Source organism: Perognathus longimembris, chromosome 2 (assembly GCF_023159225.1).
Source record: "Perognathus longimembris pacificus isolate PPM17 chromosome 2, ASM2315922v1, whole genome shotgun sequence".
Lineage (NCBI taxonomy): Eukaryota > Metazoa > Chordata > Mammalia > Rodentia > Heteromyidae > Perognathus > Perognathus longimembris.
Genome location: NC_063162.1, coordinates 45,026,177 through 45,050,350, shown reverse-complemented (window position 1 = coordinate 45,050,350; position 24,174 = coordinate 45,026,177). Strand labels below are relative to the sequence as shown.

Sequence of the window (24,174 nt, the reverse complement as noted above, 5' to 3'; positions counted from 1 at the left end):
TTAAGTAATGAAAATTCATAACAAATGGAACTATCCTCAAACACATCTAGTCTGGCAAACATCCAGGGACATTAATGTTTGTGTGAGTGTCCACATAGTGTAGCAGCATCTTGGTGCTGGAAGACCCCTTCTCACACTGAAACACAATCATTCATTAGGCTTTGAGGCTTAATAGGTGTGCACAAACATCATGCAAGCATTAAGACTGTACTCAAACAATGTGTATTAGAGACATAGAATTATACAAAACAGCTTGTGAACAAAGGGAAGAGGTTGTTATCATCTGTACAAAATAGGCAGGTTTTCTTTTTCTCTCTCTCTCTTTTAATAATCTGTAAGATGCATCATACTTCCGGCATTTTCAAAAAGTGAAAACTGTATAAAAATAAATATTCTATGTACAAACACACACACAGGCCAATCCAAGGTTAGAGGTAATCACTGCAAAACAAAAAGAAAACAGTGCATAGTTAGTCTCAGGGTCTGGAGGATGTTTACTTCCTTGTAGGAAGGGAAAGGAGGTAGATCCTGGCCTGGGTTGGTGGAGGTCTAGGCAAGGGGAAACTGAGGAACCCTAAACTCATGGGAAGAAACTGAGGTGGATTTCCCGGCTTCCAGCCATTTCCTTCATGGCCACTAGAGGGCACTCTCTCCTTATGCTGTCTAGGAGGTCTCACATCACTGGATGGTCCCAGATGAAATCTACCATGAGGCTTCCTAGTTACTTCTCCAAGACTTTGTAGCTCTTGATAGTAGCTGTGGTTCTCTTGCTAAGCTCAACTGTACTCCTGACCACCTGCAGCAACTTTGAAGGAGAAAATCCTTTTCTTTGGATGTACCCCTTTGTCCAGCTCCTGTGGACCCTTAAGTGTTCTCACAAATGGAAAAGAGGATGAGGCTCTGCTAGAGAGGAAGTGCGTGTGTGCTCGTGTGTGCACATGAGTGTCTGACACTAGAGCCATATCTCCACTTTTGCCCCTTTTGCTGGTTAACTGGAGATAAGTCTCACAGACTTTGCTGTCCATTCTGGCTGTGAGCCATGATCCTCAGATCTCAGCTTCCTGAGTAGCTAGGATGACAGGCAGGAGCCACCAATGCCCAGCGAGGGGCGCATTCTTGAGGAGCATTCCCATTAGGGTTGACTTTTCTTTTCTTTAGTCAGGATTGATTTAGATTTTGGGAAAGCTAAATGTTCATCCTAGGGCTTGGGGTCATGGTGGCTGCATTACTTTCCTGAGCCAACCCTGTGAAGAGAGATACAATTCTGTGTGCAGGAATGCAGGAAAATGTATCCATCTCATTGCAAGTATGATTGCATCACAGAAAACAAAACAAAACAAAACACGGGACCAGTGGGGCTCCGACTCTTGAGTGGGCTGGGGCTCCAACTTGTTTACAAGGACACATGGGTTCCTGAGAGTCAAGTTGTGTTGGTGAGGAGTTGGAGTGGGAGATGGGAGGAGGCAACCCATGGGCTGTAGGCTAGGGACCCCCTATCTTGGGGGAGCTGTGGCTGAGTGGTGTAATCTGACCCTGTGATATTTGACTTTTTTCCCCCTTCAGAACTCGGGTTTGAATTCAGGACATTGTGCACCTGCTAGGTAGGTGTTTTCCTGTTGACCTATACCTTCAGCCTTTTGTGCTCTGGTTATTTTGAGTTAGAGTCTTACTTCCTATCCAGTCACACCTCTGAATGGAAATCTGCCTATTTTATGCTTCTGAACACTGATAGGATGACAGACGTGTGGTACTATGCCCAGCTTTTCCCCTGAGATGGAGTCTTATGAACATTTCTGACTAGGCTAGCCTGGACCCATGATCCTCCCAATCTCAGCCTCTTGCATATAGCTGGGATGACAGGTTGTATACCACGGTGCTCAGCTATTGGTTGAGAAGGGGTCTCAAATGTATGCCTGGCATAGTCTCAAACTTAAGTTCTCCTGACCTTAGCCTTCCAGGTAGCTAGGATTACAGGCATGAGCTACTAGTACCTGGCTTCAGCAGGTTTAATGGTAGCAAATACCAGGGTAAGAGTGAATAAGTGAAACTTTTCTGCAGGAACTCTGGGTTCTAGAGGAGGTTGGGCCATAGGTCAAATGCATACAAGCACACGGCTCTGATGGGGTGAACCAGACAGTTCTTCTAAGAAGGTACAGAAGCCATGTGAGTTTAGAGCTTAAGCAACCCTTACATCATCATGTGGTTTAAATGACCTCCTGTGAATGCTGAAGTAGCTACTTGATAACCTCTTCTAAGACCTTCTAAGGCCCAATTAGGAGCTGGTGGCTCATGTCTGTAATCCTAGCTACTCTGGAGGCTGAGATCTGAGAATTACAGTACAAAGCCAGCCTGGGCATGAAAATCCCAGAGACTCTTATCTCCAATTAACTGCCAGAAAACCAGAAGTGGAGCTGTAGCTCAAAGTGGTAGAGTGCTAGCCTTGAGCAAAAAAAGCTCAGGGACAGTGCCCAGGCCCTGAGTTCAAGCTCTACAACTACAACCACCACCACCACCACCACCACCACCACCACCACCACCACCACCACCACCAAAAGACATGGCCTAGAGGTGCTGGGAGAACAGGCATGACACACAAAGTGTAAAGATGTCATCTGGTTGCTGTGTGGCAATTCCATACACTGGGGTTCTGACCCACTGAAAAGCATTCCCTGTGTCTACAAGTGTGGGTGGTGCCTGGATGTTTAATGGGCACCCTAGCTTTGACCTTTCTTGACCCTTGTCTTGATGCCTCATCTGTAGAAAGGAAACTGCATGTTTCATGGTACCGTTGGGAGGAGGGCTCAGTACGCCCACATCCTTTGAGGCCACCCCAGACCCCTGGGAAGATTACCTTGTTCCAGCAGCCCTGGACTGGTAAGCCATCTTCGCCCTGCAAGAAGGAAGAGAGGCAGAGAGCTCAGACTCTCAGGACCATCCACCCAGCAGTCAGGGAAGGGGGAACAAGGGCCACAAACACCTGGCAGTTGGTGGAGGTGTGGCTTACCGCTGTTGTCTATTTCTTTTCAATACTCGTAGTCAAAACTTTGGACAGGTGTAGGAAACAAATGTGGCTTGTTTTCCATTGGCCAAGGCCACATGTGTCTACAATGCCATGACAGGAGGGGCTGTCCCGGTCCATGGGGGCAGCAAACACTGATGTTCCTGAGCCCCTGAGAGGACAGTGTCTGATCTAGCTTTACCAAGACACTCAGCACATGGGCCTGCACACCTACCTCTGCAGAGCCTGCTCATCCCAGCTTCCCAATCTCTTACTAGTCTTCCTTCATGTGGGAAGAGGCATTCTAGACCATCCAGAATGGGGCTGGGAGTACCAAGGGACAAGCAATCTCAGGGGTACTGCAACAGGATCCTAGGATGCCTTCAGCTAGAGAAGAAGGATTTCTGGCTCAGTTCCAGCCAGCCTTGGGAATTTTGGGTACAGTGCAATAGTAGGGTGGGTTACATTGTTGGGGGGGGGTGCAATCCCAGAGCTCCCTGCAGCCTCAGAATGCTCTGTCCCTGGGATGCAACCTTGCTGGGTCTTCTTATGCTTGATGCCCTGGCCTTTCTGCACACTTGGGGGGAATCTAGGCCTCTTCCAGAGCCACTGTGGGGATGGCAAGGCAGGAGCAAGCTCTGGGTCTCAGGCCAGGTCTAAGGGAAGGACAGCCTGGATCTTAGAACTGCAGTTCCAGGGTAGAGACAGAGCCAGGCTCAGGGCTATGGGGAAGCATCCTGAGGAAGGCTGAAGGGTGTCTTCTGTGTCCTGGACCAACTTCCCCCACCCACAGCAGACATGGGGACCTCCTGTCACCTGACATTTAGCAAGAGGGCAGAAGTCTAGTTATCTTGTGCTAGAGTGGTGATCCGGAGCTCACCATTCCCCCAAGTCCATAAGAACACAACACAGGAGGCAGAGTGAGACACAAGGTGGGGGTGGGGGCTATGGACACATCCACAGATAATAGACAAATGAAACGTCATTAGGGAGGTCATTGAGGAAAACATTCCTTTGTGTGAAGGATCAAATAAGCATTGTCTTCATTTCCCATTGTGGGATGGAGGAGACAGCTGGGGAGAGGTGGCACATTCCAGTTTCATAGTGAGTGACCCTCTTTGTCTCCTTCCTAGACCACCATGCCATGCCACCATGCTGCACACAGAACCTGGGGAGGGGAGGAGCCTCTGTGGGCCAGGCATTCTCACTGGCATGTGGGTGGGGCAGGGTGTGGGAGTGGGAGGGGCAGGCAGAGAGCAGAAAGCAGTGCTGAAGGTGCAGGGAGGTATCAAGGGGCTCAGATAGAGAGAGGAGCCAGAATCCAGGGAAAGCAGGGATTAGTGCAGGAGGCTTGGAAACCATGGTCACACAGGACGCCATGCATGGTGCATGCTGGGCTCTTCTGGACTCGGTGGGCTTGCTTATGTCACATGTACTAGGCCTAAAAAATTCCCCAGTGCTTTTCAAGGGACTTTATGGCCACCCACATTTCCTTAGGCCATTTTTTCTTCAATTCATGGGGAATTCTGAAAGATGCCTGGGATGGAGGCGGGGATGGGAAGCCAGAAGTTTGAGGTGAAACTTGCTTCCCAAACTCTAACCACAATGGGGAAAATGTAAGGCAGGTAGGAATCTCTGGAGCCAAATCTCCTTGTAGTTCACTGTCACAGTGTACTTCTTTGTCTACAAGGACACCTAGACAGTCCCTTCCTTGAGGGACTCTGGGTTAGGAAGGAACAAGTTGTAGCCTCTTAGTTGTGAGTGTGCCTGGAAGAGGGGACCTTGGCCACCACCTGCCCCTTCTAAACTACATTTGTGTGTGTGTGGGGGGGGCTCATGGGGATTGAACTGGGGACCTGGGTGTGGTCCCTGAGCTCTTTTGCTCAAGGCTAGCACTCTATCACTTGGAACCACAGTGCCACTTCCAGTTTTCTGGTGGTTAATTGGAGATAAGAGTCTCATGGACTTTCCTTCCAGGGCTGTCTTTGAACCTCAATTCTCTGATCTCAGTCTCCTGAGTAGCTAGGATTACAGGCATGAGTCACCAGCACCTGGCTTAAACTACATTCTTTCCATTTCTCCTGGGCTTTTCATGGCCAGCCACCTGAATATGAAGGCGAGGGACCCCAGAGAAGAGTTTTCTAATGTCTCTTGGGACTCAAGCAAGGAGGACAGGCCTTTTAGGATCTCAGCACCTCAGATTCGGGGCCATCCTTTGGTTTCAGTGCTGTCACCTGGACAGTGACTCAGGAACCAACCCAGAAGAAAAAAATAGGCAAGTGCCCTCTCCAGAATTTCTCTTCCTAGTAGCATGTCCATCGATCCTTTGTCAAACCATGAGGGAGTGGCTGCAGGGTGGTGACCCAGGCATATGATTCGCTTTGCTAAGTGCCTTTGCTGGTGCCTTCAGAGCGAACTGCATGGCACAAAGGTAAATGAAGGCCATCCTAAGAACCCGACCAGAGACTGCTGTTTCCTAGTTTGAGTTCTGGTGGCAGGGTTAGCTAGAAGCAGCAGCGGCAGCCCGGACTGGCTTGTGTCAAGGGGAGGGTCTCCAGAAACAGCTGCAGGAGGAAGCCAAGGAAATGCCTTGGTACATCACATGCAAGAGGGCAGGTGGCATAGCCGGAGGCCACCGAGCACAAGCAGGGTGATGCCTGGTGTGGACAGAGTGGACAGGCAGGCAGTGGAGGCAGAGTTGCTGGAGCAGAAGGGGCATGGAGGCACACGGGCACAAACTGCACACGTGGGACGGCACAAACCAGCCATCAGGCAAGGGAGGGTGGTGCCATACCAACGGGCATGGGGCATCCAGTCCGTCCAGCCCTGGTAACCCCGGCTCCCCTTTCTCTCCTTTAAAACCTCGGTGTCCCTGTTCACAAAACCAACCATGATGATTATTTAGGTCACAGTGGCCAGCTCCAACTGTGGAACGGAGGCCTAGTCTCACGCTGGCCAGGATGCAGGACCCTCCAGGCACCTACCAATAAGACTAAGTCCTTGTTGGTCCCCCATTGCCCAAAGACTTTAACCATGGCACATGAACAGCCTGTCCCCTCTCCATTCACAGACTGCCATGGAATGGTCACAGATAGCCTTCAACTTCAGGGCACTTGAGAAGCCTGGCAGATGGGCCACAATTCATTAATGAATTGCCAGGTAACTGTAGAGGTGTTCTGTGGGTGTCTACTGTGTGTGTGTGTGTGTGTATGTGTGTGTGTATGTGTGTGTGTGTGTGTCTGTGTGTGTCAGTCCTAAGAGTCAAACTCAGGCATTGCCCCTGAGCTTTTTTGCTGATGGTTAATGCTCTTCCACTTGTGCCATAACTTCACCTCTGGCTTTTTAGTGGTCCATTGGCACCCAGTTGTTTACTGATTTTTTTGTATGTTGTGCTCAAGGTTTTAGCTGGTTGGTAGGCACTGAATGGCTGTCTGACCTCATTGTGCCCAGTGTTGAGCCTCAGTGGCCCTTGGGAGACTGTCCTGCATCCTGACTAAGTGAGGTTCAGAGACTAAAGTGCTAGCCACACAGTAATGGCCATGAAACGAAGAAGGCAAATCCCAGGCTTAGAACTCAGGGCTGAGGCCCAGGCCCAGCTCTCTGTGGTTCCTCTGCTGCCAAGCATCAATCATTCTGCATCTTCAAAGGAAAAGGATTTGGGCAAAATTACTTGCAGCTGTAGCTTTAAGGGGTCTCCCTGCTCCCACACAGTGGGGTAGAATTTCCAAAGCCCAGGGAGTGATTTGGTTCTCATTTTAGCCTATTTGCCTTCTTTGTTTGCAACTTGTAACACTCAGGGAACAAAACCAGAACAATACAAGTGAGAAATGAGAACATACCAATGGACAGGGGGCATCTAATCCAGGTGCTCCTTGGTCTCCCTTATCCCCTTTTGGCCCTCTAGAGCCTTTCTTCCCCCTCTCCCCCTGTAAATAATGATTTAGTCCAAGAGAAACAAAAACAATATCAAAACTTTAGGATCATTCATGTGTTAAGGTTAGAGACAGAAAAAGAGAAGAGGGAGAAGTAATTAGAATACTTCCACCCCCATTCCCAGTAGAATCTGGGATCATTATCCACCTCCCTCCTCTTAAACACCTGGGAATTAGGTTCAGAGAGTAGAAAGGGTCAGGAGGCTGGAGATTGAAGGCTAAGAAGCCAGAAGGCAGGAGGATGGGGAGCAGCTGGAAGAGAAGGGGGAAGGGATTGTAGCCTGAAGATACTTCCACACAGTTTTGCTGATAGGAGGGTCTGTGGTGGGGTGGGGGTGTGTGTGGAGTACCACCTGACTCTTTGAGGGTCTGCTTTTAAAGGACTTCAAACTGGCAACATTTTGTCCTCATTTCCATCCTTCTAACAGTCCATTAGGGAGAAAGGAGGTTTTGTTTAGAGCCAGGGTGTATGCAGACAGGTGTGGGAATGTAATATGGGGAAAACATGTGCATGTACACGCCTCTGTGCATGTAAAATGTGCATGTTCTCCACGAGTCCTCTAATTCCATGTGTGTCTCTGATTCACCCTGGTATTAAGTCATAGCTACTATCTATCTATCTATCTATCCATTTATTTTTGTGGGATCCAGGCTTGAATTTAGGGCTCCACAGTCATGCTCTCAGCCAAGACAGCTCCTTTTAAACATTGCATCTTATTTTTATTACAGGCAGCTATGTGTATATGAACATGTTGGTTCAGGGAATTCATTTATGTCTGAAAAGCTTCAGTAAACATTACTCTCCTAAATCAAGTCCTACCTATTTCTTTTTATGTTAGGGAGGATTTAAAGAAGGCCTGTGGACAATTCTTAAAATTGAAAAATCTAGCTGAATATGATGGCTTCTACCTGTAACCTCAGCTAGTTGGGAGGTAGAGATTGGGAGGACTGGTTGGAGGCTAGCCTGGAATTTAAAAAGTTAGGACACCTCCATGTCAAGCAATAAACCAGGAATGGTAGTCATACTGTTATCTCAGCTACAAGGGAGGTGTAGGTAGGACTAGGCTAGCCTTAGGCATACACTTGACTGTCTTAAAAAAATGAGAGGAAAAAAAGGATGGAGGATATGATTCAAATGGTAGAAGGCTTGCGTGGCAAGCACAAGGCCTTAAATCCCATTCCTCATATGGAAGAAAAAAAAAAGTATGAAGAGTCACCTTGTAATAATAAATTTGAATTTGGATTTTTACATGTTTTATTTCTTTATGGGGAGGGGGTATGTGTGTCCCTAGGGAGTCTTCCCAGGCAGTTTCCTATCTGGAGGGCTGGTTGTCTAATGCTTGGGGACATCCCCAGTGCCACTCCTAGATGACAAGAGCTTGCCAGCTGGCCACATGCTAGAACAAAGGCTTGGAGTCTGAGCTGATGCTCACAGTGATCAGCAGCATGATGTAGGGAAGCTATGCGATCTCTCAGAGTCTCAGCTCCTTCACAAGTAAATGAGGAGACTAACAGGAGCTTCACCCATTTGTTGTCAGGCCTTTGAGCACTCACGTGCCTAATAAGGCGTCACTCAGTAAGTGACAGCTGCTTCCTGAGTCCTGCTGTGATATACAGCAGGGGGGTGTTTGTTAGAAGGAGATGGAGCTAAGGATACTTTTAGTGTTTTCTCCAGGTTCTTGGAAATCACCCAAAGTTCTTGGTTCCAGAAGGCATCTGCAGTTGCCAATGCGTTAGTGTGTATGTGTGTCTATGCGAGCGTGCGTGTGTGCATGTGTGAGTGTGTGTGCAGGTACTGGGGCTTGAATTCGGGGTCTTGTGCTCTTGCTTGGCTGGCACTCTACCCCTTGAGCCACAGCTCCACTTCCTCCAGTGGAGGAATTGGAAAGATAGGGAGAGGAAGGGAAAGGATGAAGGTCATGGAATTATAATGGAGGAAAACAGAAGGATGAGGAAGGAAGAGGCATGTACAGGCTGGAGAAGAGTGGAGGAGGGGGAGACAAAGAGACAGGACTCTGGGAAGCATGAGACAGCATTGCATGCATGCACATGCATATGAACAGGTGAGCCCTGTGGCATGCTGGGACCTTTGCAGTTGGCTGGCTTGCTGGGGGGGGTGGGCAGTCCATGTAACACCCAGCTTTCTTCACTATCCAATGGCTAGATGCATTGTACCCTTTATTCATTGACCAGTTTGTTTGTCTTTTAATCCTGACTGTGGCACCTAGGCCAAATTCAAAGGATTCCTTAGAGACAAAGGGGTTGCCCTTAGTGAAAAGGATTCCGTATGTGTCCTTCCCAAGCTCCCAATTTGGGGCTGCAGACCTTTGCCCACTGCTATGAGGACCTTCTCTTTCCATGCACAGGAAAGAAGCTTGGAGGATGTCCTTGGCAGAACAGTGAAGCTTGACCAGAAGGTTGCATTGTGGTTCATTATAAGGCAGAACCAATCTCATGCCTCAGGCATGTAAAGAGCAAATTTGGGGGCTGCATGGAGCCACCCAAAATTTAGGTAGGGAGGGCTTTGGAGATGACTCTACTTCACTTTTACAGGAAGGTGAGGCTTCTAACCATAGGTGGTCTTAGCCCTTCTGGCATTTAACTGCATCCTACCTATTCACAGATTGAATGTCAGTATCTGCCCCCTGTAAAATTCCATTAGGGGCTAGGGGCATCTGAATGAGGAGGTGACATTCAGAAAAGCTTCTTTTGGCACATTCAGCTAGAAAACACTCTTGGATAAAGTGTATAAGTATAAGCTGTTCCTTGCTTCTGAAATCTGGGGTTTGGGATAAGTCAATTTGCTTTTTTATGGTACACTCAAAAGACTTTGTGTAACTTTATAATTTTCTGTACCCAACTTTGACTAAATGGTATATCCTCACTTATAGATGGGATGGGAGACAGTGCCTGAAATACCAGGGAGGGGAAATGGAGGGAAAGGTTATCCCACTGATTCTTGGGGTTCAGTGGATCATTCAACAACTTGGGTTCCTTTACATCAGAGCCACTGGCTTGGTCCTTTTCCTCTTCCTCACACCCTCTGTGACAAGAGCACCTTGCTGGCCCTGCATCCCCAGAGCAACACTGTCACCGGCACTTGAAGGCTGATTCTGAGACCTTCAAATGGATAGGTGACTCCAGCCAACTGGAAAAGTCTTTGAAATAGGTTTAAAAATATTAGGTGAATATAATAAAACCAGAACACCTTTATAAATAAGCTAGAGAATTGGTTAGGATGCCAATGAAGAGGTGGAATGATCATGGTGGCAGAGATCTAACAGGTTGCCATGGATCTTGATAGGTTTGTGTGTTACTGGCTCATCTAACCTGGTCTTACCATGGACAATCTGATAGGGGTAGCAATGCCCATAGCTACTCGTTAATATAATTTGTGGGAAAAATTGAGTTGCTTTTGAACAGCTGGCAGTGAAGAGTATTTAAGGATCTAGAGTGTTTAAGAAATACTTCTTAAATTGAAGAGAATGGAAACAAGTTGGTACCACATACCAAGCATATAGATTCTGGCCCTTTCTATCCATGAACATAGTCCATCAGTGTTCAAAGACCAACCACAAGACCTGGATTCTGGGATCCACATGCTCTACCTCTAGCTCTCAACTCAGTATCTTCTATTAGCATTCTGGATCATGTTTCTCCATGTGTTCCTATCATTTCTTCTCTTCTAAGACCCTTAGATTTTATAAGGCACTACAAGACACTTTGGAGCCTTTAGGGGGCACTGCGGGTAGAGAGTGCCTCTGTGAAGAGGCAGCATGAGAGACCTTCTAGAAAGGACCCCAGGGTCATCTCTTGGTCGGCTGTAGTTAAATAATCCTTCTTGGCCCAGATGTCCAAGGCCATGGCATGTGTCAAACATCATCATCATATGGCTGTGGGTACTGGAGATATTTAGGGTGTCCTGGTAAAGATGGCATGAAGCAAGGGGGCTGGAAGACACAGCTTGGTTTGTAAGCTGGTCATCTCTTTCTGAGAGAAAGAGCAGCTGTGATAATTTGATAAAGGCTTGGCTCCTTACAAGAGCTGTCTGCTTGTTCTTAGAGCTAGCCTGGAATGCCTGAGAATCCTAGCTTTCAAGAGGCAAGGGCGGAGCAATGATGGATCTCCAAAAATCAATTAGGGGTCCCTAATGGGGCCACATGTAGAGAGCAAGACACGTGGCTCCCATTACTGGAAGGCAATGCTGGAGAGATGGCCACAATGAGACGCAGCCACCCTGAAAATGTGGAAAAATTCTTGTGTTCATGTCAGGATTAGGCCCTGGGCTCCCTGCCTGCCATGGAGTAAGTTCTTCACTATTAAAGCCTTTTCATTTAGGATGATTTATCAGGAAAAACTGTATTTGCCTCCATAGATCAGGAATCCACAATAGGTCATTCCATCCTTCATGAAATCACTAGTAACTGGAGCCAACATGCAAGCATGCACACTCACCCGGTTTCCTTTGTCCCCGGGTGGTCCATGTAAACCCTGTGATAAATCAGGGGAAAGAAGACATTTTAGAGAGAAAACACAGTGGCCATACATTTCTTCCTTCCAGGCTCAGAAATCTCTTCACAAATGCTTGCTTCCCAGGAGATGGACTTAACTACCCCCATTTTGCAGGAGTGGGGAAAGACAGAGAAACAAATCTTTCAAGGAACTTGACCCAGAGACAAATGGCGAGTGAAGTGTTCTTCTCACATCTCTCTGTGGATGGGTGCTGGCTTCTGAGCAATCCATCTCGGCACAGAATGCCTTAGCAGGGAAGGGGAATAGTCCCATGGCTTTCCTGCCAGGCTTTTGATAGCAAAAGCCTCAAATCTAAGCACACAACTGAAAGTCTAGCTACGCAAGGGGCTGAGATCTGAGGATTCTGGTTCAAAGCTAGCCCAGGCAGGAAAGTCTGTGAGACTTGTATCTCCAATTAGTCACAAAAAGCCAGAAGTTGAGCTATGGCTCAAGTGGTAGAATACTAACCTTGAGCAAAGAAGCTCAGGGACAGTGCCTAGGCCCCTGAGTTTAAGCCCCAGGACTGGTGTGTATGTGTACACACACATACACTCGCCTTTACATCTTCTCAGACCTCTTTCTGTAACAGAGTTGCAAGCAGCTGGCACAATGGCTCATGCTATAATACCTATTTGGGAGGCTGATGTCAGCAGGATCAAGGTTTCAAGCCAGCCCAGGCAATATTCAACCAATAGCTGGGTGTGTTGGTATGGGTCTGTCATCCCAGCTCTGGGGAAAACAGAAAAAGTAGGATAGTGGTCTGAGCTAGTATGGACACAAATGTGAGATCATGGTAAAAAGTTTAAAAAAAGCAAAAAAATGGCTGAGGATGTAGCTTAAGTGTTGGATCACTTGTTTAGCAAGTACAAGGCCCTGGGTTCAAACCTCAGTGTTGCCAAAAGAGAAAAAAAGTCTCAGGCAACTGGAAAGCCAAGTTCATCCCTCAACGCCACCTCCCTTGGGAAAGCTGGCTGGCTTGGGAGTGTCTCCTATCTGTGATCTAGATTTGTTTCTGTCCTTCTATGAGAGCAGGGGCCTTGGCACGTGTACCCGAACCCCTGTTGCATCTGATACAGGAGCTCGGAAGAAATTGTTATCTACTGTGAGATGGTCCCCATGGCTGTACACTTATCTCCTGCAGTGCCCTCTGGGGAGTTCTATCACATTGCTAGTCGCCCCTGGGTATCTTTCTCTGTCACAGAAAAGAGAATTCTCACTAGGTGCTAGTGGCTTACACCTGTAATCCTAGCTACTCAGGAAGTTGAGATCTGAGGATTGTGGTTTGAAGCCAGCCCAGGCTGAAGAGTCCATGAGAGTCTTAGCTCCAAAAAAACCACTAGAATACCAGAAATGGAGCTATGGCTCAAAGCGGTATAGCACTAGCCTTGAGCAGAAAAGTTTGGTGACAGTGCCCAGGCCCTGAGTTCAAACCCCATGACTGATCCCCACCCCCCTCCAAAAAAAAAAAAAAGAAATGAGAATTCTTCCTTGGCCCAGATCTATGCACCAAGCTCTGGACACTCTGTGTGACTTCATTTTGTCTGGATAGGGGTGGCAGACAAACTCTGATCCTGTGAGACTCACAGGAAGCCCAGCTGCTCCCGTTGGTCCTGTTATCCCTGGATCTCCTTTGCTGCCCTGAAATGAGAAAAAGAAGCCCCTGAATCTTCTCTGCCATGGTGAAGATCTGACACTGCCATTTCCAGTTCTAGTGTGGGTCCCAGGAGACCTTCCTGTCACCCACCAAGAGCCTTGGGAAGCAAGATCTGTGGACGGTGGGGTGCTACTGGCGCAAACTCTGTTCTGAAGAGACTTGCCCTGTCCCTCTGGCTGGGCCTGTCCCTGCAGGCCTCCAAAAGCACTGGGCAGTCTCCTGTGGGTTCTGGCTAACCTGAGGGAGAATCCAGGGAGGAGGGAGGGGAGGGAAAGGAAAAGATTTGGAGCAGCCATCCTGGTTTCCCCAGGTGACAGTCTCATTGAGGTCCAGACCTTCTACAGGAGCTGCCCACCTCCTGTTCCTGAGCTCCCCCACCAAGACAATAAGGGGGAGAGCGGGAGCTGCTCATGCAGGCAGAGGAGTACACAGATGTTGCTTGGGACCAGGCTGGGGTCTGCCCTCTAGCTCTCCTACCTCCATTACAGAGCCTCCCACTGCACTCACCCTTGCGCATGTCTGCTCTACAAGAGGTGGGACTGGACTTGGGGGGTGTCACATGACATTACTAAAGCCACTCCACAGTGACTGTGGGAGCCACACACCTAGAGTTCTAGTTATATCACAAAGCAGCACCAGAGGTCTTGCCAGGTGGAATGAAGACAGGTTCTAGGAGACCAGCAGGGGGATTGCTCCCTGTCTCACCCCTCTGTGTCTCTGTCCACTCATTCCACACAGTGGGATGCCCCTCCTCCAGGCCTGCTTAGCACCTGCACCCCTATCCCCTGGTTGCTGTGAGAATGCCCTGAAGTGATGACTGAGGACAGGGAGAAGGGCTGGCGTGGTGACTCTATGGGTCCTAGGTCCCAAATGCTGCCCTCCCTTCTTCCTGACCACCCAGGCTCCCTGTTCTCCTGAGCTCTGCTCACCCTCTCGCCCTTTGGTCCTGCTGGGCCTGGAACTCCGATTGGTCCTGGAGTACCCTGGAGACATGAAAGAAAGCCAAGGTGAGCTGCCAGAGGCTGGGGGATCCCTGGGAATCCCATTGGGTATCTGAAGATAAGTGAGGCTTGGTTTTCAGGGTTGGCGAGGCCAGGTTTGTTCGGTGTGGGCATTCAACTGGTCGCAATCATTTTTGAGGTGGGGGTGGGGTTGGAAACCTCTCCGGAGAGAGTGCCTCCCCTGTCTCAGGGCCAGATTCGTGCAATGAGAGAAACTCTTTCCCATCACAGCCAAGCTCGCCAAGGCTGAAAACAATAGAACAGTTGCTTAGTTTGCTCCCAGAAGCACTTCAGAGAGAGGTGACCCCTTCCCAGGAGTGGGGGTCCCGGGCGGGGACCCCTTTGCTGTCACAGCTCCACATGCAGCGGGAGGGTCTTCATGCCACAGAGACCAATGCGGACGCACACACAGAGGCAGGCATCACCGGCACCACCCAACCCACCACAGAGCCCACAGGCCTGGGCCTTGGTAACTGGCTTGGGTGTCTGCTCCACACTGGCCTGCAGGGGGGGCGGCTGGAGCTCTTCTAACCCAGGGCTGTGGGGAGCTGGGCAATGGAGTTCCAAACTTTACTTGGAGACAAGCTACAGTCATCAAGCCTCTTTCCCAGGTGCCCCATCTGCAGCCCTAGCACGGCCAAGTTTGTTTTGCCGGCTGCTGTTGGTCTGTCTCCGTGTTGGTATACCCTACTCAGGTGAGGATGTGGACATGGGGAGGGCCTGCAGGCAGTGCCTGGTGCTGAGTGTCGCTGTGAAAGGCAGGATAGCCATGGGGAGACGGCTGGTTTGCTTCATTTCGATGAAAATCCAGCCTTGAGATGCCCTGGGTGCTGCTACTACGAGGAATAAGGGCAGCTGTGGGCACCCATGACAGTAACATATCAAGGACTCAGAGCCCAGATCCAGGTGACAGCTGAGAACAAGGCTCCAGCCTTGCCTTAAAGCCTCCAGATACCTCCATGTCGGAGTTCCTCAGTCTGTGTGGGCTTCAGGCTGCCCCTCTGGAGCACAAGGTGGGTGTCCTGAGCAGCTGCTCCCAGGGCTCAACGAGTGGATGCTGGGCATGGCACCCAGGAAGTACTAAGTACTCAGTAATGCTGCAGAGCCATGTGCTGTTCCTCAATGCATTTCCCTTTAAGGTGGTAACAAACAATACAATCTCAAGTCCAAGAGGACCAGAGACATAAATTTGCTCTGCTTCTCCTTGCCCAAGATGAGTGGGATAAATAATTGAAGGGTGGGGGCTGGGAATATGGCCTAGTGGCAAGAGTGCTTGCCTCCTACGCATGAAGCTCTCGGTTCCATTCCCCAGTACCACATATATGGAAAATGGCCAGAAGGGGCGCTGTGGCTCAGGTGGCAGAGTGCTAGCCTTGAGCGGGAAGAAGCCAGGGACAGTGCTCAGGCCCTGAGTCCAAGACCCAGGACTGGCCAAAAAATAAAAATAAAAAAAAAATTGAAGGGTGAAGCTTGGTTTCTCTGATTCCAAAGTCAGCTCCCCTCCCCAAGCTCAGCACCAAATGAGGCGATGCTTTGCTAGGTGAGGATGATGAAGGTGGGACGTGGAGGAGAAACAAGGCCCGAGAAATGCCTGGAATACTGGTATGTGCTCTGATTGAGAGCCCAGCCTTATCAATGCGTGACAGGAGGGGCTCCCCCTCATTCATATCATCTCATTTTAACAATGTAAGGTAGCAGGTCTAGCTATATTACCTAAGCTTTGTCTCTTTGGGATGGAGTCTAACTACATTACTCAGGCTTGTCTGGAACTTGAGTGCTCAAGTGAGCTTCTTCTTAGCCTCTTGAGTGCTAGGGTTACAGATGTGCACTGCTAGGTCCTGTATACCTCTCCTTCATGAGGGCACAGAGTGGACATTCAAAAAATGCCAAGGCCCTGACAGGGTCACCTGGGGGGGTCCCTGTGTCTCTGAAAACTCTAGGCTTTTCTGGGATTAGTTATAAGTTCTCCCCAGGGCCCTCTTAAAAGATTGACACCCCTCTACTCTGTCCCTCATCCTCCCTATCCATACAGGGAGCCCTGCAAGTTCTCCCCCACCCCTCACCCTGAGCGCTGCTCCTCTAGCTCCCACAGGGTTGTGGTCTGGGATGGTCACAGCTTCACGTGGCCTTAAAAGTAGCACGTAAAGCGCAGCCAGCCAGGCTCACTGGTGAAGGCACTGGGCACGCGTAGCTCTAGTGTGACACCTGAGCAGGGAAGTCCAGCCCCCTGGTCCCGGATGGTGAGTGATACCAACACCCTGACAGGTAATGGGCATCAGCCAGGGCAGCCACAGTCCTGCCACCTAAGCTCTCTGAGCTTAGGTTGGGGACTGGAGATAGAAGGGGTGACACTTATGCTTTGGCCTTGTGTCACAGCAGAAGAGCTAGAACTCTTGGGTCAGGAGGTGAGGCCTGTTTTATTTAGAATGGAGATGGGGGGATCCCGGTGTGCTTCACTTGGCTCTATAGTGAACCTCTTGCTGGGCCACAGGGCAGCTGTAGTGCCCTGGCATGGTGAGGTGTGGTTACAGGATGCCTGTGGGGCATGGGTCTGGGACTGGCCCCTGTGTGTCTATACACTATGCCTGGCCTCACCCTTCCAAGCTGCCTACCCACATATGCCAGGCTGGTGGCTGCACAGGACTGGGATGCCCTCACAGGCACAAGGTGATGGACAGAGCTCACGGCAGGAAGACGACACAGCGTGACGGGCACATACAGACACTTGTGTTTGTTTGTTGAGGATGCATCTTGGCCCAAACCCCCAGGGCCAGAGGTCCTGGAGTGCACACTGTAGGCGGGGTGGGGGGGGGGTTGTGGGGTGTGTTAGATGAGCAGCCAACTCTCTTTGGGAAAGAGGCCTGAAAAAGCATCTCTGACCCGAGCCTGGCTGGGACTTTTTGGTATCTGTGGTGGGACAAGGCAGGACTCACTGGGGGAAACAAAGCCACAGCGGGACAGACAAGAGGGATCACAGGCACAGGGCAGGAGTGGGACAGGGAGGGGTGATGGACACTCACCGGTGGCCCAGGCCTGCCGTCCAAACCTGAAGCTCCCTGGACGAAGGGCACAGTTTGACCAAAAGAAGAGGAAGAGAGGAATGGGAGGGAGAAAAAGGGGACAATGGGGAGGGGAGAGGAGGGGAGAGGTGAGTAAAGCAATGACTGTGGACAGACATAAATGCTGGCAATCAAACACAACGGGAGAAATAAGCTTGGGAGGACAGGGGTGGTATTTACATGGAAACCAACGAGGACATGGAGACATTGAACGCTGTGGCCTCCCTGCTGAGCAGGTGGGGCAGAGGGCAGTGCTGATGGCTGCTCTGATCCTCTGCAGCCCCTGCTCCCTCCTCCCCTTTGACCTCAGAAGCCCCTCTCTCAGGGGACTTTAGCGCTACACCAGAAGCAGTTCCTGCAGAAACATTTGGAATTTGAGCTGTATGCTCTCCCCAGATATCCTTCACATGGAGGGGACACAGGTGAGGCGGGGTCTTCCCAGACTCCTTTGCGCACCTGTGGAGTCCAGTCCCGCCCTGGGTCTCAGCACCCAGTTTTGAAATCTGGGGAGAGGCGGGTCTATTATTCTCTACCTGAATGAGAGGACTCGGTTCCCAAATGAAAATACTAATGACCCTTACACATCTCTGGCATTTCACAGTTTGCAAAGCTTGACACATCCATTCATATGCTCACAGACAAGGCCCTTATATAGCCAGAGTCTTCGGAGACAGCTGACCAGACCCGAGGTGTCAGGCATGTATTCCTGAGGCAAAGGGTAGGCAGGCAGGAGTGCCATTTGGCTCCATGTGTCCTGCGGCCTCCTTATCTCTACTGACCCTGACACACACAGCCTTGCTCCAATGCAGCTGTCCTCATCACTCACCTAGGACAAGGGATGGGCATTGGTGGTGGTGGTGGTGGTGGTGGTGGTGGTGGTGATGGTGGTGGTGATACAGATTCCCATGGGACAAGCCAGGGAGACGGAGGGGGTACTCTAGCCAGTAAAGACAGACTTCCTAAGAACTGCTTCCAGCTGGGTGCAGGGGATTCATGCTATTCAGGAGGTTTGAGATTTGAAGCCAGCTGGGACAGAAAAGTCTGAGAGACTCTTATCTCTAATTAACCAGGAAGAACCCAAGAAGTAGAGCTGTGACTCAAGTGGTAGGGTGCCATTGAACACAAAAGCTCAGGCACAGCACCCAAGCCCTGAGTTCAAGTTCCAGGACGGTACAAAACAAGAGCAAAGACCAAAAAACCTGCTTCCAACCAGCCTTAAAAATAAGCCTCTGAAATGAGCCTTAGCTTCAGGATTTAAAGGTATGTGTATGGGAGTGGGTGGGGAGGAAAAACTCCAGGAAAGGGGAGGTAGAAAAACTCTGCCTCCTGTGGAAAGTGCAGTGTAGGAGAGTTTAACAAGAGCAAGGTCCTCAGTGTTAGGACACTGATTTGGACACTGACCTTGATCTTGACCTTGCTCCCATGCTAGAGCTGAGGCTCTCAACTCTGGTTGCACATTTGTATCTCCTGGGTGTTTGTGAATACCCAGGCCCCACGTGGTCAATCCAGTCAGTCTCTAAGAGTGGAGCCCAGTCATGGTATAGTTGAAGAGCTCCCAGGGGACTCCAGTGTGCTTCTGGTATTGAGAAACACGTCTGGAGGGCAGATGGGAGGAAGTCATTAGGAAATGCCTGGAAAACTAGGCTACATAATGGCTTCTAGTCATCCAGGTGTAGCCTAAAAATAGAAATGGAGCTAAACACCACACACTTCCTCTACGCAGCATTAATAGAGTTGTCTTGAGAAGTTGGGAGCAGAGGGCACAAACCCAGGACTTTCAGGACTTCTGTGGGCCCCTGGCATGTTTTGTCTGGTCCACAGAATGCAATTTTACTCTAATATTAGAAAATGAGGACATTTCCTCTCAATTTCCCGATGTCCAGCTGCCTTTGAAAAATCGGAAGGTTCAGAAATGCTGGACCCTTTTTTCCCCCAAGGCATTAGGCAGCTGAGTGAAGGAGGGGCTGCACCCCATATTCTTATGGGATCACAAGTAGCCAAGGTCACCACCACTCCCTATGGTCCTTCTCAAGTTCATGTGAATTACCTTCTATGCACATGCTTGTTGGATGAAAGTTTTCTTTTTCAAAATGATCTTGACATAGTTGTACAAAGGATTGGCCATTTAACAAGGCGGTTTAAATACAACGCATCTTGATCAGTGTCACCCCTTTCAACATTCTCTACCTGCCTGTGAAACCATTTTCTGAAACCACGATAGATATTTCTCTGCCTCTGAGACCAAAAGCTGGAGAAGCAAATGTAGGTGGCAGCTTGATCTTTTCCTTAGCACTTTGCTCTGCCTGCTAGTTGTGGTGCTATTCGCATGCCAACCTCTAACTAAATGCTCCAGTGCTCCCTGGGGTTTGGGGCCCATGAAGGTGGCTGTTGGGAGATTTGTGGCTGAAGGAGGCAGGAAGTCACTTCCAGAGGAAGGAGTACTTAGTTATTCCAGACCCAGTTTATGCCATGGAAAATGCCTGTGAAAGTCATCAGTTTTCTGTAGCCTGTCAAGCGAATCAGCTTCTTAAATCCTTCAACACTGGTTGCATTAAAGAGGGTGTAATTGGACCTTCTGCTTTGGCTGTGAGGTTGCTATGATTACATTAACCAGACCTTTCAGCCCTGCCAAGGTGGAGGAAATTGTCTTCCCATAGTTCCCTTTTCTATATGTCTTCCTGGGCTCCAGACTGGCTTTGATCTGGAGACAGAGGATGAATGTCCAAAGGGGCTAACAGGAGCCCCACTGTAAGGCATGTTTGAGTAGCCCCCAGCCTAACTGGTCACCAATTTCATATGTGAATTCAAATGACCATCAGTAAAATGAAGAGATGGCATGTTAAAGCCTCTTCTAGGCCTTGAAAATAAGACTGAAAGAGCATCAGCCTCAGGTGGGTGAGGGGTGAAGAGGCCACTGGAGTGTCGGGGCAAGGGGAGGTGTGCAGCTCTATCCCTATTTGTGGACAAGCAGATGCCTCCTGAGCAGTCCTGTAGGACTGACATCAGGCCCCAGGAACGCCATGTGGGAAAGGCTTAGCCAGCTGGGACCACAGAATCTGACTTCTTAGGTACTTCATCCCTGTGGCTGTGTGCAAGAGGAGAGAGCTTGGATTCTCTTTGGGAAGTAAGGGGAGGATAGAGAATGTCCTGTTGACCCACTGCTCCTGAGCCCTCCATTTACTCCAATCAGGCACAAGAAGGTCCCGAGGGTTACCTCAGGCCCTTCTGCCCCTCCATCTGAATATATGGAGAAAAAGGTCTTGTCTTAGCTTCACATTCTCCAGCATTAAGACCAACCAGGCTTGGCCAGGAGGATTTCCTCAAGAGGAAACACCCTTGGTCCTACCCAGGTGAAACAGGAAGTCTACTTGATGCTCTGCAGTGTTAGGAGCATTAGACCAGCATTTCCCAGCTGCATCCTCCCTGCAAACCCTGCCCAGCGCTCCTGGCCTGTCAGAGCCCTGGCCGGCTCCTCACAGCCATCTTACTAGATGGGAGGTAACTTACCGGTAATCCCAGAGGCCCTCGGTCTCCTTTTTCTCCCTGGACACCCTTCTCTCCTTTTGCACCATCTAGGCCTGCTTCCCCCTGGATGAAAAGGAGATAGAAGGAGATCTCAGAAAGGGTATGGCCCAGACAACTCTCTCTGGTGTCCTGGGATAGTGAGATGGTGTGGGGGTGGGGATGAGGGGCACAGGACAAGATGGGATGGAACTGGAGGAGAGAGTTGAGGGGCCAGGGATGGCAGGATGGGGACCCCACAAGCCTCTGAGTCAATAGTCTGTCTCAGTTCACATTCCTTCCAGTACTCTGAACTCTCCAAAGGGAAGAGGGGGTTGAGGTGGGGACAACACATGGGAAGTTCTAGGTGAGCCTTTCGCATGGGTGGTGGCCATTTGGAACACTGCAGGATTTGCTGGCAAATGCCTTAGCTCCAAGCTCAGAAACTAGTAAGGAAAAGAAATGTCCCCAAAGTTCTCTGGAGGATGTCAGGACAGGGAGCAAAGACAACCATCATACTAGTAGCTCCCAGCCTCTGTTACTTGCTAGCAATGCTTTGGGAGGGATTGGGAGAGCCCTAGCTCTCTCAATGGGGAACCCCTAAGGAGGGGTCCCATACTATGTCATTGGCTCTGACCTATACTTCAGGGTGGTGTAGAGTCTGAGATAGTGAGGTGGGAAAAGGGTTTCATAATCTTCTGAGACTCTAACCTATCATCTAATGGGGTACATTAGGTAGATGGTGGAATCTTGTCTCTAAAGCATGCCACATGTCAGTGCTGGAGGTTAAAGGATGGTAGGCCTCATTGTGCTCTGATGGTACCACAATGGCCGGAGCATCCCTTGGTGCAATTTAGAGACAGAAGGATCAGTTGACCCTCCCTGAAGCATTATCCCCCTCTGCTCTGGTTAATGTACCCTGCCTCCCTCCCCCGCCCCCCCCCCCGCCCCTTGCCAGCCCCTGTCACATGACCTCTTCTCACCTTTGGTCCAGGAACACCTTGGAGGCCCTGCATTTGGAATCAAAACAAGGTGGATTAGAACTATATTGCTAGCTCACTTTCCTGTCCATAGGTTGGGTCATAGAAGGGCAAGGGGGAGTGCAGTGTGCCATGGCAGCCTTCTTCAACAGAGAAGTGAAAGGAAATGCTGAGGGTGGTCTAGCTTGGGGCTTCATCCAGTCTTTTCAGCCAGAGGCCGACAGAAAACCTCCCAGTGGTCCCCTGACTGACTCGAGTCTCATGAAAGGAAGACTGAGCAAAGTGTAGAATTTAAATACATAGACGTATGCAGAGAATAATCTGGTACCTAGAAAGTTTCAATAGATGTTGCTTACTCTCATTACCGCTACTTCTACTTCTATCAGTGATAGCCAGAGACACCCAGGGCCACGGGGGACTGTGAATGATGAAGAGGCAAGTACCAGCATCAGTTGGTTGTGGTGTGTGAGGACCTCTAGCTGCAAGGCAGAGGGGTCTTGGGGTCATAGTTATATAAAGCTAACCCAGGAAACTGGTGTTAATATATTACTCTGTGTGTGTGTTGGTACCGAGGCTTGAACTCAGAGAGCCTTGTGCTGTCACTCTACCCCTTGAGCCACACTTCCGCTTTTGGCTTTTGGGTGGCTAATTGGAGCTAAGAGTCTCAAAGACTTTTCTGCCAGGGCTGGCTTTCAACTGTGATTTTCAGATCTGAGCTTCCTGAATAGCTAGGATTACAGATATGAGCCACCAGTACCCCAGCAAACACATCACTTCTATTTCAATTCAACTTTCTTGCTGGTGGGGTAGCAGGAGGGAGGATGAGGAGGAACAGATAACTGATGATGAAAGATTGAGTAAGCCCAGGGGAAGTGAGGGAGGAGGTAACAAACAGTATAAGAGATGTATTCAGTGCCTAACATATGAAACTGTAACCTCTCTGTACATCACTTTGACAATAAATAAGAAAAAAAAAGATTGAATAAGCTCATTGGCAAAGTCAGCCCTGGACTGACAGGCCAATCTGTGGTTTCTACCCCGACAACACAGATGCTCGGGTATCATTAGAGCGAGATGTTTAGGGTCAGAGGGAAGAGGAGCAGGGAGAGTTTGGAATGAGGAAATCCTTCCTTGGGGAGGAGGTGACAGTGACCTAAGGCTGAAGTTGAGCCCAGTGACCATCATGAGGAGACATAAGGAACTGAAGTGTCAAGGAGCTTTCCAAACTTACCGGAGGTCCAGGAGGCCCCTCTGGCCCTGGTGGCCCAGGAACCTAGAGGCCAAAGAGAATTCCTGTTATATTTGTGCAGTCTCCTCTCCTGACATAGGCCAGCACTCAGCTGGGACCGCAAGACCACAGGAGAACAGGATTGCCAATGGAGCACAGCCCAGCACCCAGCCTCCTCCCCTCCCCCCAGCAGAAAGCTTAGCCCAAGTTCTAAATGCATTGTAATCTACTGGCCTGCACAATGTTGGAAAACAAACAACAACAAAAAAACATTGGCAGGAAATAACCTTAGAATATCTGCTCTTCCAGATATTCCTGGGAAAACAACCACAAAAAAATAAGGCAATCTAGTAACACTAGATGTATACCACACTTACACAGGCTCATTATTGCCTGGAGAGGAAAGAAGGCTTTTCCATAGGATGTGGGGCATGGATCTTTGGTTTATCCCAGTCCCTACCACTCCCTATTATCTTGAGCTAAGGCCTTCTGAAAGTCTGGTCCTGGTGAGTTTGAGACCCTTGGCTCAGGGGAGCACAATCTATCTGGAATGGAGAGAAGGCCGACATGTCACTGAGGAATATTTTTCAAGTCCTTTCACCCGTGTTTGTAGCAGACACAACAGAGGGAGTTCTCACCCTTGAGGACAGATTCCATCAGACCAAGAACCCAGCTCCTTTCTTTTCTTACAGAGATGGTGCCTTGCAGAGGTCTGTTTATCTCTGATGAACAGCCTTTTTTTTTTTTTTTTTTTTTTGTCTCTGGTGCCTCCTTCTCTCTGAGCTGGTCACCTTGCCTCAGCTTCGGGATTTTCCTAGAATGCCTTGCCTCCCCGGGATAGAGCCCTTAGGAGGGAGGCCTGGCCAGGAGCAGCGGCAGGCCGCTACACTGGCAGGCAGGCAGGCAAACCCCCACTGTCCCTAGGGCCTGTGGACTTTTCAAATCCACAATGATCTCCCTGTAGAGAACATAATCTTCAGAAACTCCATCTTCTTAAAAAAAAAAAAAAAGTTAAGAGCCCACAGCCGGCAGCTCACACTTGTATTCCTAGCTGCTCAAGAGGCTGAGATCTGAAGATCATTGTTCAAAGCCAGCCTAGGTTGGAAAGTCTGTGAGACCCTTATCTCCAAGTAACCACCCAAATAATATGGAAGTGGAGATGTGGGCTGCAGTGGTAGAGTGCTATCCTTGAACAAAAAAGCTCAGGGACAGTGCAAGACTAGCCCTTTCTCCCCACCTCCCCCCCAAAAAAAAGTTAGATTGGGCACTGGTAGCTCCCACTTGTGATAATCATAGCTACTGAGGAGGC

General features: G+C 49.6%; 1 protein-coding gene across 10 annotated transcripts in view; it reads right to left on the bottom strand.

Moving 5' to 3' along the window:
* Positions 1–203: 203 nt before the first annotated feature.
* Col13a1 (collagen type XIII alpha 1 chain) overlaps positions 204–24,174 on the bottom strand; it is a 137,888-nt gene continuing 113,917 nt past the window's right edge. For 9 of the 10 annotated variants that reach the window (XM_048338929.1, XM_048338921.1, XM_048338927.1 and 6 more), the window contains 10 exons: positions 22,869–22,910; positions 21,641–21,667; positions 20,664–20,744; positions 17,118–17,153; positions 14,026–14,079; positions 13,027–13,080; positions 11,386–11,421; positions 6,838–6,924; positions 2,852–2,890; positions 204–441 (listed from right to left, as the gene is read on the bottom strand). In XM_048338929.1, coding sequence (XP_048194886.1) covers positions 439–441; positions 2,852–2,890; positions 6,838–6,924; positions 11,386–11,421; positions 13,027–13,080; positions 14,026–14,079; positions 17,118–17,153; positions 20,664–20,744; positions 21,641–21,667; positions 22,869–22,910 — 459 coding nt within the window. In that variant the 3' untranslated portion in view covers positions 204–438. The remainder of the gene's footprint in view (positions 442–2,851; positions 2,891–6,837; positions 6,925–11,385; positions 11,422–13,026; positions 13,081–14,025; positions 14,080–17,117; positions 17,154–20,663; positions 20,745–21,640; positions 21,668–22,868; positions 22,911–24,174) is intronic. The other variant, XM_048338922.1, reaches the window with a different exon arrangement.